The sequence below is a fragment of the Oryx dammah genome, unplaced genomic scaffold (assembly GCF_014754425.2).
Source record: "Oryx dammah isolate SB20612 unplaced genomic scaffold, SCBI_Odam_1.1 HiC_scaffold_6, whole genome shotgun sequence".
NCBI lineage: Eukaryota > Metazoa > Chordata > Mammalia > Artiodactyla > Bovidae > Oryx > Oryx dammah.
The window spans coordinates 17,163,604-17,176,486 of record NW_024070190.1 but is presented as its reverse complement, the minus strand read 5'-3'; the positions used below and the strand labels follow the sequence as shown (position 1 = coordinate 17,176,486).

Here is a 12,883-nt window from a genome sequence, read left to right as displayed (position 1 = left end):
GTTTTATTCTTGCCGTAATATTACTAACCAAATTTGACTGATGAAGATTCTGAGTCTCCTTCAGATTTAGCGGCTAGTGAAAAGCAGAAATATTGGGACAACCCAAGTTCATCTGACACCAAATACCATGTGCTTAGAACTATACCATCTGTCTTGTTTTTGAGACAGTTTGCAAGCTCTGAGAATGATTTTCCCATTTAAAGTGGTCCAGATTTTCAGGGTCTACCTCTAAGCCTGCCAGTCTTTGAAGTAATACTCGCAGAAAGTAGGATTTAATAAAATGACACCAGGGCCCTAGGAAAGGACTCAGGCACGCAGGCTGAAGCTAAAGGCTGTGCAATCAGACAGACTGGGTTTCAGTCCTAGCTTGGCCAGCTGTTGGTCACCTTGGGGAAATCACTTCTCCTCTTCTAGACTTCGTTCCTTCATGAGGATAATAGAAATTACTTACAAGTTCCCGCATTCACTTTCGGTGTCACTGTGTGGAGGAGATGAAATAGAGCAGGTAAGGGGCTCAGCCTGATATATGACAATGAGTTTCTTCTCTATGTTGCATTTGTAAGGTCTGTGCTTCTTGTCATTAACACTGTCACCTTTCAGCTTTCTGAAAAATTAAAATGTAGGGTGCATGACAGCAAATATGTGAATAGTTGCAAAAGTTCGCCCTGCAGACAAAGGTGATTCTGCTGTCCAAACTGAATTGAAATGTTTTTGAAAGATGATGTAGGAGACTTCAGTGTGGCATACAAAAGCGGTCTGGGGCGTTGATGTATTTTGTTAAAGGCTTGAGTTATACTCTAGCAGAAGATGCGGGCTGTCCCGGTGGCTCAGTGGTAAAGAATCTGCCTGCAATGCAGGAGACATAAGAGATGTGGGTTCGATCCCTGGGTCAGCAAGATCCCCTGGAGGAGGAAATGGCAACCCACTCCAGTATTCTTGCCAGGAGAATCTCATGGACAGAGGAGCCTGGTGGGCTGCAGTCCGTAGCGTTGCAAAGAGTCGGACACGACGGGGAGACTGAGCACAGCAGAGCCCCAGCAGAAAGGACAACAGTCCAGGTGCTACATTTGCAAACTACGAGGGCTTCACAGGTGTCCGGTGGGGTTATGTTCACTAATGCCAAAGGTTCGGGCTTCCGTGAACAGCCTCATCGCACCTTCAGTCCAGACACAAGAGGGAGTGCTTTCAGTAGGAGTGGGGAGGGACCATGGTAAAATCCCCCGTCTACTTTGAAGGGCAGGGGCTATGGCGGGCTGCTGTGTCTGTTCTGTCAAATAGCTCCCCAGTCCTCTGATGAGTAGTATGGGGACCTTTGGACAGCGCAGCACACAGCAGTCACGAGGCTCTATGGGCCAAAGGGCAGAGGATTTTTCTCCTCCTTGAACCTGAGTTAAATAGTCTCAAAGCTGGACAAACTGATTTCTTCTCCTGACCTGGTCCTGGCTCCAGAGATTTCACCACACACCCTGGAGGTGCTTGCGGCTGCCTTTAGAGGTTATTTTCTTCAGGCAGTTACGAGGGGCTTGGTCTGCTCATCCCAGGAGGTTTGGGGCCAGGCTGATAAGGAGCTGTGTCCAGGAGTGATGCTATACTTCTGCTTCACAGAGACGGAGATGTGGCAACATCAAGGCGGCCAAAGCGTGGACCAGAATCCAGGAGCAGCTTTTTGGGGAGCTGGGCTTGTGGAATCAGATGGCAGAAGCCACACCCTGCTCCCAGTGGGAACTGGATTGGAGAGAAGGACCGGCTCGTATGCGGAAACGCATCAGACGCTTATCTCCATGGGAGGCCCTGAATCAAGAAAGGCTCAAGGTAAGAATCAGATGCAACAAGAGAGGATGCTTCCAGACAGGAAATGTGTAGGGAGGTGTCTCCTTAGCTTTTCCATCTGATGTTTCCATCAGGAGTGCTTTCGCATGAACAGGGAGGAAAGAGAATGTCCGCAGTTAACTGTAGGAGTGCTGTGACGTATTCTTGATGCTGTTTGACAGAAGAATCACTAATTCCCCAAGTACATAGAAGGGGCTCTAACTACAGTCTGAATGAATGTAGATATGAGTGGTTCATATCTACAGCACCAACCCCACCAACCTAATACCATGCTGACATCCATAAAAGTCCATTGGAATGGTCTGGATGCCAGCTTTTGGAAAGAGCAGTGTGACGGACACAGTCTGCGTGCCCAAGTTATGTGTCTTGGAGCAGTCATAACCAGCCCTCGTACGGGCGTTACTGCGCAGGCAAATCGCGTATCAAGTCTTACAGTGGAAATAGCTGGAACTCAGCTGTTTATGCAAGTTCGAGCCAGTGACCCATTTAGTCCAAATGACACTGAAACTGGATTAGATTCTCAGGCAAGAAAATCTGGACAGTCCCTGGGACTTGGCTGCAATGAAGCTTGGACTCTCGGTCAAACTTATGTTTTTGCCTTTTAAATGATGAAGAATTATCCTTCGATTGGTAGTGAATATAGGAAGAACCTGTTAACAGCATTTCATGTTCTCACTGAATGATCCTGGTTTAAAAGATTCTAAAAAGCTGTCTTTCCAAACCCTGGAACTCAAGATGTTTTCTTCTGCATTCACCAGAAGTTACAGTGTTGGGTTTATTCTCTAGTCCATCACCTCAGAATCTTTTACCCATGTTAAATCCTTTGTAAAACCTAATGAAAAATTATATTTAATTTATTCCATAGACATTTTAAGTTTTAATGTATTGTCAATAAACATCTGGTGGTATATAGTATTTTTCCCTCAAATACATTCCTTAGGAGATGGAGGCAGGAAAAATCAGCCTACCCATGGTGCTGATGGCAAGGCTAAAGGCTGGCTGTGGAACCTGGCCTCTGGTCTCTTGGGCTGCCCCAGACCCTGTCTCTGGTACCCCCTCCAGGGTGGCCCATACCACAGACAGCCAGGATGCTCTCTACTCCCACCTGGCATATCTTTGGTGATTACTGTAAATCTGACTTAATGGAAAATTGTGGGTTTTTTCCCCTTTGACTCAGGAACATTAATATTTGCATTCATCGTGGTCCTTTAGGATTTGGTACTTTGCTCCTCTTGTATCTGAGTCTTAAGTGTATGAGTGATTTGAAGGGGTCAGATGTGTGTGTGTGTCTGTGCAAATCTTTGGAATGGGGACTGGGGCACATAGGTATCCAAATCTAATTTCTGTTTCTCTGGTTTTATTTTAGGAAAGCCAAGACAGAAATGGCAATGTTTCTCAAATAAACACTGAACACCAAGGTATTCAGTTTATCTCTTTTTTAATTTAATAGTTAAAGCAATTTCTTGCTTTATTTAACATCTTCTTAAAGGTATCAAGTTAATATATTGTAGGAAAAGAATGCTGCAAGTCTAGAGAGTGCAAAGCCTTTCATCTCTGTGCTCTTGCAGACATGAGTACTCATTAAGGGAAGGATTTGGGGTTTATGTTGCAACAATAAGAACTTTTCTCAGGAAAATTATCTTGTCAATTTTCTCTGTGAGGGAAATCTTAAAAGTGCCCTGCCCAATACAAATACATGTTCAATATGCGACCTAAAACACCTCGGAGGAAAATGGGAAAATGTTTTAGAGCAAAAGTGGATGGAAGAGATATTTAATACTTTCACTGAATTCTCTGGTTATAAAGATGACAGATATAGTGGTCATTTTATTTCTCCAGTTTGAAAATGTACTTTGGATTCCTTATATTTATTTCTTAGGTAATATTCATGGAGGAACATGGTTGAATTGATATGTTGATAATCTAGTTTGTTTTCAGAGATCATTTTGCCCCGTACACTTCCAAGTGAAAGTGAAAGTCGCCCAGTCAGGTCCAGCTCTTTGCGACCCCATGGAATTCTCCAGGCCAGAATACTGGAGTGGGTAGCCTTCCTTTCTCCAGGGGATCTGCCCAACCCAGGGACTGAACCCACGTCTCCCGCATTGCAGGCAGATTCTTCACCTGCTGAGCCATCAGGGAAGGCCCGGACACATCCAAACGCACACAAATACACACTCAGGCACACGCGCTGTATTTCAGCTTTGTGTTTCCACCAAGGATGTGCCTTTTGTTTCAAACACTCCCTGTCTGTAAGTTTCACTGTATCCTAGGCTGCAGCTAACGTCACCTCCCTAACCAAGTGACAACTTCCTGGAGCTGATTAAACTTGCCTCATTCCGTGCCTCAGCACCGGAGTTTGTGTGGAGCTTGCTATCTTGCCAGTCTGCAGTCACAAAGCCCAGAAATAAGGCTCTTGAACCCTGACCCTGTGTTGATCTGGGGGTCCCACTGTAGCGCAGGACTTGGGATGACATTGTAACACCCCTTTTTTGGTTTCTCTTCTTTTCGGCCCAAGCGCCATTGCCCTAAGGTTAGAGGGACAGTCTGCCTGCTCTCTTTCTCAGAATGGGTGGCTGCAGAGGGTGCAGGGGCAGAAAGCAGGGGCTGAGGCCACGGGCTGCTGAGTCCCCTCGCTCACCACACAGAGGGTCCCCCTGGTCACCTAGGACTCCAGGTCTTCTCTGCGTTTCCAGCATGGACCCCCAATTCCCAGTAGGGAGCTGAGGAAGGGGAAGAGAGAGGGGTGTGACTGTCTGGGGTGCCCGTGCCTGCACAGTGTTCTGTTTGCCTGGGGAAAGCCCGTGATGACTGTCGCTGTGAGCGGCAGGCACTGTCACACAGTTAGATATGATACGCCCAGGTGGGGAGGAGTTCAAAGAGATGAGCATCCTGGCACAAAGAAAAGGACCAGAAGCCCCCTGGACCTGGCTGCCATGTGCAACGTGCCGCTCAAGGCAGGCGGCCCCCAGGACAGGGTGGAGGAGCAAGATCTAGAGATACACGGAGGTCTGTGCTTAGCTGGTACCCAGATGCACGTGTCCAGGAGTACGTCCTCAGGAAATAAGTCTGTATGTACACACACTGATTGCAGCACAGTAGATTTTGGTAGTACAGAAATAGATAATAGTTGTATCTCTAAAAAATAGGAAACAGGTTGAGTGTTTATGAAAGTCACACAATAGATTATTACACAGCCACTTAAGTTGCTTTCTAAGAACTTTTAATGGAATAAGAAAGTATTCATGGCATAACATTTTTTGAGCAAAAATTTAGAAAAGAAAAGCTATAAATTCAATATAATTCTCATCATGTCCAAAATTACATGTGTGCGTACATATACGTGGGGCTTTCCAGGTCACTCGGTGGTAAAGAATCAGCCTGCCAATGAGGAGAGGCATGAGACACAGGTTTGACCCCTGGGTCAGGAAGATCCCCTGGAGGCAGAAATGACAACCGACCTCAGTATTCTTGCCTGAAAAATCCCATTGACAAAGGAGCCTGGCGGGTACAGTCCATGGGATTGCAAACAGACAGACACAACTGAGCATGAACATACGTGTATTCCTGCACATATACATATGTGTACGGAAACGATATAGAAGTACAGCAAAGTATGGCCAGTGAGGGCAAACAGCCCAGAGATGAAAGGGACTCTAGCAAGGGACTTGGTGCAGCTCCTGCCTCAGATGTTAGCAGCTGCCTGACCTTGAGTCAAATAATTAGCCTCTGTCAGTATCTTCATTAGTCAATTGACGATGGAGTGGGGTCTACAGCCCAGGTAAGGAGTGGAGGGAAGTGTCATTCAAGGATCCGGCACAGAGAGAAGTGCTCGCTAAATGAAAGCTGCAGAATTTTGTTATTTGCACTCTCTCTGGGCTCATGGGCAATATTTGTTTTATTTTTCACAATTTTTGTATTTCTCCCAATTTCATGAGTTTTCCAAGGATACTGTCCATAATTAGGAGGAAAAAGGTCACTTTTTAAAAAGAGTGAACAAAGTGAAGTTGAGAAAAAGCAAATCCTGGTGACCCTCTAGGGAACTGCTTTACTGATTAATGAAGGCAAATTTTGAAATGTCGCCCTGTGATCACTGGAGACGCTAGAGCAACCGGGCTTAGATACACTTTCTGGAGTAAATCAACCTGCAGGCATGATCACCTCACACTGAGGTCAGAGGGGTATGTCCACTTTCAGAAACAGTGAGGGACACCCTGGGATCCACACCGTTCACGGCCGCTCTGAGACTTTGCAGTTCCTCCCAGGGTCTCGGGCCTAGGCTGCACACTTCCCTCACGATGCAAGGTGGCCCATGTCCAAACCACGAGTCCCCTTTTTGCTGTTTCAGATGAGCTGACACTGAAGGAAGGCGAGAGCGAGAGAGACGAGGTGGTGGACTGCACCCAGCTGACCTTCTTCCCCGCCTTGCATGAAAGCCTGCACTCCGAAGATTTCTTAGAACTATGTCGGGAAAGACAAGTCATCTTACAAGAGCTTCTTGATCATGAAAAGGTAACACAGACTGTCACGATTACTCTTTAAAGATTATCAGACATGAGAGAACTCAACTTTTTGCATTCACGTGGGAGGTGATATTTCTATTCACCATAAAAAAGTGAAGGAGCAAAAAAACCCAGCATACTCCTAAATTTATGGGCCCAGAGCAAGTGTGTAAATGCCCAATACATCTTGCATCAAAATGTTTAGATATAAATCATGTTGCTAATCTGTTACATGAAATATGTTCTAATGTCCTACATTGACCTTCATAATAATCTGGGAGGCCAATTTCAACTTAGAATTCTTGACCTTCTTGTGGTTCAGCATCTTGGTCCCCTGCTCACAGCCTGACCACCCTGAGGCTTGATCCCACACCTTCATAAGAGGCCTTGGTGGATGTGTTTGGACACTGACCCCTTTGTCCCAGCTGTCCCCACACTCCTCACTCTGAAATCAGCTCCCCTTGGCCACCACTCAAGCCTAGAGGAAGCACACTCATGGCACCATGAGCCCTGGAACGGTGGGCCTGTGCATGGTGTACGCAGCCAGGAGGCAGGCTGGGCAGTTAGCAGGGAACCCCGTGGTTGGGAATGCCTGGAGCTGGGCTGTGGGATCCCAGGCTCTTGGTGTGCGTGACCTCTGGGTATGCCTGGAGGAGGGTTAGGGGTTCTCCCTGAAGTACAGGCACAGAGGTGGGCTCTCTTACACACATCTAAGTATGGAAGATGAAGCACATGTCTTAAAGTAACACAGAACTGAACTGAAATCCCATCATGGCCACATACTACATAAATGGCCGGTTACCTCATCTTTGTGAGCCTCAGTTACTCTCATCTTTAATATCGCAGCCATAGCAACCATTTCACAACATACTCAGAAGGCTTAAATGGAATAATGGAAGCAAAGTGACTAGTGCAGAGCCCAGCTCATGTGAGGTGGCTTATTAAAGACCACTTCTCTTCCCCTTTCAAAGGCCGTCTATCTCATCTATCAACACTTCTGTCTGGGTTACTATGCATGTAAGTGAAGAAGAGGCCCCAGCAAAGCAGAGGAGTGGGCAGGGCAGGGCCAGAAAGTCATGCAGGGTCTACGCAGAGGTGAATGCATGAGAGCTGAAGGCTAGCCTGGCCACAGGGTAGAGAAGGGCAGAGCAGAGCTACAGGCCACTGAGTAAGCAGCCTGGATTTCCAGGCACAGGTGACAAGCTCAGAGAGTCTGTGATGGGTGTCAGCAAGGAGCAGAAATTGAAGCCTGTCCTTTCCAGGGGCAGGTTCCTGGGAGAGACTCCTGGAGGATGTCAGATTGGGATTTGCTCTTTCGAGGCATTGGGTAAAAGAGCTGGCTTCAGGTGCATTGGCCAAAGGGATGACTGCAGAGCTTCTACCACGTTGCTTAGTTGCTTTCAGATGTGGGTAACAGTTCAGTCAACACAGTCCTGGAAGAACAAGGTCCTTATATGTGCTTAACCCACAGCTTTCAGCCAGAGAGCACATTTGCACGCCCCCATCATATCTGGCCACCGCGCCTCTGCTCATGCTGGTTCATCTGCCTGCAGTGTCTGCGTGCTAGACTCCTGGCAGCTGACTCGCCGAGGCCCATCTTGACCGGTCCCCAGTCTGAGACCTAGAGAGCTGTCTCTCCCTCCTTCCCTGTGTCCCCTGCCCACTACCTCTCCTCCTACCTTTGCCCCTGGCATACAAGCTAACCTTCACCACTCCACCTGTCTCTCTCTCTCACTGTACTGATGCTCATTTATGGAGGGACCCCCATTTCTTCCTGAGGTGCCCAACTAGGGGCATGCCTAGAGAAGCCAGCGAGTGAACACTGGCGAATGAATATTTATTATGAGTGTGTGTGTGCTAAGTCGCTTCAGTTGCGTCTGACTCTTTGTGACCCATGGGCTGTAGCCCACCAGGCTCCTCTGTTCATGGAATTATCCAGGCAAGATACTAGAGTAGGTTGCCATGCCCTCCTGCAGGAGATCTTCCCTACCCAGGGATCAAACCCACATTTCTTACATCTCCTGCACTGGTAGATGGGTGCTTTACCACTAACGCCACCTGGGAAGCCCCAAAGATTTATTATATTTACATTCCTTTTATTTTGGCTATGGAAGTAGTGTTAGTCTACTGTATTAAGTTTAAAAAATGGATATTAAAATATATATGTAGCATATATATGTTTATATGTGTGTATACATATTCATAATATCCAGCTGCTGAGTGCTAACAGCTGATAACAGTTTGAACACATCATCTGTTAATATGTTCATATAGGTAAATGGATGTTTAGTAACTGCCTAGTCAGTTGAAAACAGCTAGGAGATCAATGCTTTCTTACTTTAAAACCCTTTCTTTGCTTTATGCTCTTAAAGGCTCTTGTGAAGCAGTGATTCTCAGCATGGGGCAGCTTTACTCCCAGGGGCCATTGCTAATGTCAGCAGACACATGGAGTTGTCATGACTTGGTGGGGAAGGGTTGCTACCGGCCTCTCGTGGGCAGAGGCCGAGGATGCTGCTTCACATCCTCCAATGCTCAGGAGAGAAGAGACTAATTATTCGGCCCCAAATGCCCATAGTGCCAAGGTGAGAAATCTTGATATGAAGGAGGCATATTGCCCAGATTATTGAGCCCCAGCCATCCCTCCCTACCTCCCTCATAGGGTAAGGAAGTAGGGAATTATATGTTGTCTCCATATTGGCATGTAATTCTTTATATTGTGTTGATAAGAAGAGAGCAATGGCAACACTTTGTCTTCATTGGGCATATTAATTTTCTATTGCTGCCATAACAAATTACCAAAATGTGGTGACTTAAAACAATACACATTTATTATCTCAAAGCTCTGAGCACAGCATAGCTCAGCTGGTTTTCTGCCTAAGAGTCTCACATGGGCTGAAACTGAGGTGCTGGCAGGGCTGCGGGTCTCTCTAGAGACTCTGAGAATGAATGCATTTCCGAGCTCGTTCAGGTGTTGGCAGAATCCAGTTCTACGATTCTGTAGGACTGAGGTCCCTGTTCCTGGCTGGCTGTTAGCCAGGGGTTATTCTGAGCTGCTGGAGGTAGCCCACATCCCTCCCTTGTGGGCCCCTTCCTGCATCTTCAAAGCCAGCTGCAGTGGCCTTCTCACCCTGCACATCTCTCCAACCCCCTTCTGCCTCATCTGCCCTCTCCTTCATCTCCACTCTGCCTCCCTCCTCCACTGAATCTATCCCACCAACTGTCCCACCTTCCTCTTCAGCTGCTAAGGTCTCATGGGAATTGGACCCACTAGGTAATCCAGGGTAATTTCAATATTTTAAGGTCTACTGATTTGCAATCTTGATTTCATCTGAAATGAGTAATTATTTCCAGCCCTTCAAGTAGCACCTGGGTTAGTGTTTGATAGGATAATCAGGGACAAGGCTCTTGGGGGACATCTTTGTCCCCAAATACTGCCTGCCACATTTGGTACCACTGAGGGTCCGCATCTCACCTAATCCATGTTCCCACCTTCCAAGAAGAGCTTCTGTGAACAGCGTGACTCCCAGGTGCTTGCCAAGACTGGCCAGGTATCTGCAGCCCTGGCTGGGCTGGGCTGAGGGCAAGGTCTGAAGTTTATAGTCACAGTCGGTGCTTGTGGAGGAGCTGGAAGGCTTTGAGCAAATACTGAAAATGTCTTTGCTCCACTCATGACGAAGGTTGGAAGCTGGAATGAGCATAACAAAGGGTTACGAGCATTCACCAAGTGCCTGAGGCTGGGAACGGATATCGAAGGGTTATACGCCCGGCCTTGAGGCGTTCGAAGGCTTCCTTCTGACCACCTGTTTCTGAGAGCAAGACTGTTGTTTCATGATAAGACTCCCTTTAGAGTTTTCACCAAAGCTGTGTTATGGCTTGGGCGGTGGGAACTGTATTTTATGCTTAAGTGTTTTGATGTTTATCTGAAATGGCTACGAGCAAGTCTGTCATATGCTCTAGTCCCTGAAAATTATAAAACTACACAATTGGATAATAAACTTTGTCAGTCCACTAGATGCTGTCCCTGAGTGTCCTTTTCAGAGTGCGGTTCTCCGAGCCTTACAGGTGCTGATACCAGCCTGGCCTGTGCAGCGAGTACTTGCTTTCAGTATTTTTGCTAATTGTCTCACGCTGCAGCACTTCACTCTGGGATCTCGGTGGGGGAGCCAGAGCCTGAAGCCCCCAGGTGGCCAACTTTCCCAGCCTCTGAGAGGCAGGCCAGGACTAGCAAGATGCTGTTCTCCTCTCCTCCCCTGCCTGTACTTAAACTTCAGTCTTTCTGGGTCTCCATCTCGCACAGCAGGAAGCTGTCAGAATGCTTCACGTGGCTGGTGACTCCAGGCTGTGCAGACAGGAGTGTGTGGGGGCCAAAGGAACGTGAGGTGCTGAGCAGCTGCAAGCAAGGTGGTTCTGAACATTATCAAGACATTTGTTCTTTGCACAAGTTGTTTTGATCCATTTTGTTGGGTTGTGCTCATTGCCTCTGGCTTTATGGTTAGTTGTGGAAGAGACTGTTTTCTGATTCAGCTGAATTCCTGCAGGGTCAGTGGACCAAACCACCAGATACAGCCGCTCCCTGGAGAAGCTCTAGGAGACAGGCGAGGGCCCCACAGGGAAAGGCTCCCTGGAGGCAGAGTCGGCACGGGTTCTAGTCGGGCCCCAGCTCCACCGCCACCACTTATGTTGCATGTCCCCACCCTAGACTCTGTGCCAGGCACAAGGAGCTCTCGGTGGCTTGTACCTGCTATTATTACTGTGGCTGTGGCTCTTCCTTTAGCAGAATCTTAGGATCTGTTCTTTCAGTCCAAGAAAAAGGGGGAAATGGGGTATGTACTCTGAACACCAAGCAGTGACCTTGAGGAAGCAGGGAAGGGCCTGTCAGTGCAAACGAAGAAGGGCTCCTCTATGGACAGCTTAGAACCCCAGATGGGCCTCCTTCCAGCAGGTCAGGGTTCTCTTGGGTTCTGCTCTGACCCTCCGTTCCATCCTGCATCATCTCAGCAGGAAAGAGATCCACTCAGACCTGGATTCTCTCAATCTGTCCCAGCTCTGCACTTGCCCAGTCGAGGAAGGGAGACTTGTTGCCCTGACTCTAGAACCGTGGTGCAAATGGTGAAGAATCTGCCCGCCAGTGCAGGAGATTCAAGAGACGCAGCTTTGATCTCTGTGTTGGGAAGACCCCTGGAGAAGGAAATGGCAACCCACTCCAGTATTCTTGCCTGGAAAATGCCATGGACAGAGGAACCTGGTAGGCTACACAGCCCATGGGGTGGCAAAGAGTTGGACATGACTGAGTGCGCGCACACACACACTAGAACCATGAAAGTGTTCAAGCAAAGATACAGGAAGTGTGCCCACAGCAGGGGTGTGTGTGTGTGTGTGTGTGTGTATGGTTATTTTCTGCATTTCCTCAGACTAATATTTTCTGCGTGTGTTGAGACATTTTGTATCAAGTATTGTGATTCTAATTCAGCATTGTTGAGACAATGTCAGCATCGTTGAGAATTCTCCCAACTCAGATGTCTCCATAAGACCTCGTGGGCCTCGTGTGTTTTCTAAGTGAAGGCACACCCAGGCAGGGTGTATGTGGCAGGTGTGTGCCCACACTCAGAAAAACCAGAGCCCCCGCCTTCAGTGGCCATCACAGAAAGTGGGCAGGCAGCCTCGCGGAGAGTCCTGCCCCTTCTCCCCTGCCATCGCAGAAGCACTTGCTTCTAGGGCCTTTGCAAGACCCAGCCCCAGGAGACTGCAAGGCACATCTCCTCGCGCACTTCCGGATGGCTTGTCCCCACGGAGGCCTCTGGGGGAAGCCAGCAGACCGGAGCTCAGAATGGCAGCAGCTTAATTCATTTCTGTGTGAGAACACTGGAGCTCTGATCGCCTCCAGCGATACCTGGGACAGTAATTATTCTATGCCACTTTTGTGCCATTGATTAATGATTCCCAGAACCGCAAACACATTTCTCTGCAAACAGCTCCATTTGATGCGAGGAGTGGTTTATTTAATGCATGTTAACCGTGGGCCTGTGTCAGCTGCTGTGTCCCTTGCACCTCCTCCACTGAGCTACTTGCAAAACTGTCTCCACTTAAAAAATGTGCTTCCAGACCCATTCCAGAGTCGGAACTCCCATGGGAGTTGTTTTTACTGTTGCTTGAAAATTACAGGAAATTAATTAATTTCATGAAAATTAATTGATTACATGAATTAATTATTTAATCCATGTAATTACATGTAATTAACTAATTAATTACATGAAAAACTAAGCATTTATTTTTTTCATTTACATTTTTTACTCAATGTAAAATATTAGTATGACTTTGTTAGAAATGAAATCAGCTTAAAGGGAGATCTTTTTGTGCTGAACAGCAGAGAGCAGCATCAAGCTCTTCATGGGTATTTTTAGCTGAAGTCATCTGTAGAAAGTGAAGCAGTGTGTTAAACTTCTCGTGTAGAATCTTCCCCCTAGGTGAGTCACCATGACTGACTTTCTAAAATGCAGAGCTACACATGTGGTCCCTACTGAAAACCTTCTGAGACTCTCTTTGGCACACTTCGT

General features: G+C 47.3%; 1 protein-coding gene across 2 annotated transcripts in view; it reads left to right on the top strand.

The window, feature by feature from the left end:
* Nucleotides 1-12,883, top strand: part of WDFY4 (WDFY family member 4) — a 247,195-nt gene that overhangs the window by 156,155 nt on the left and 78,157 nt on the right. For both annotated transcript variants that reach the window (XM_040242853.1, XM_040242852.1), the window contains exons 41-43: nucleotides 1,606-1,812; nucleotides 3,197-3,248; nucleotides 6,176-6,339. In XM_040242853.1, coding sequence (XP_040098787.1) covers nucleotides 1,606-1,812; nucleotides 3,197-3,248; nucleotides 6,176-6,339 — 423 coding nt within the window. The remainder of the gene's footprint in view (nucleotides 1-1,605; nucleotides 1,813-3,196; nucleotides 3,249-6,175; nucleotides 6,340-12,883) is intronic.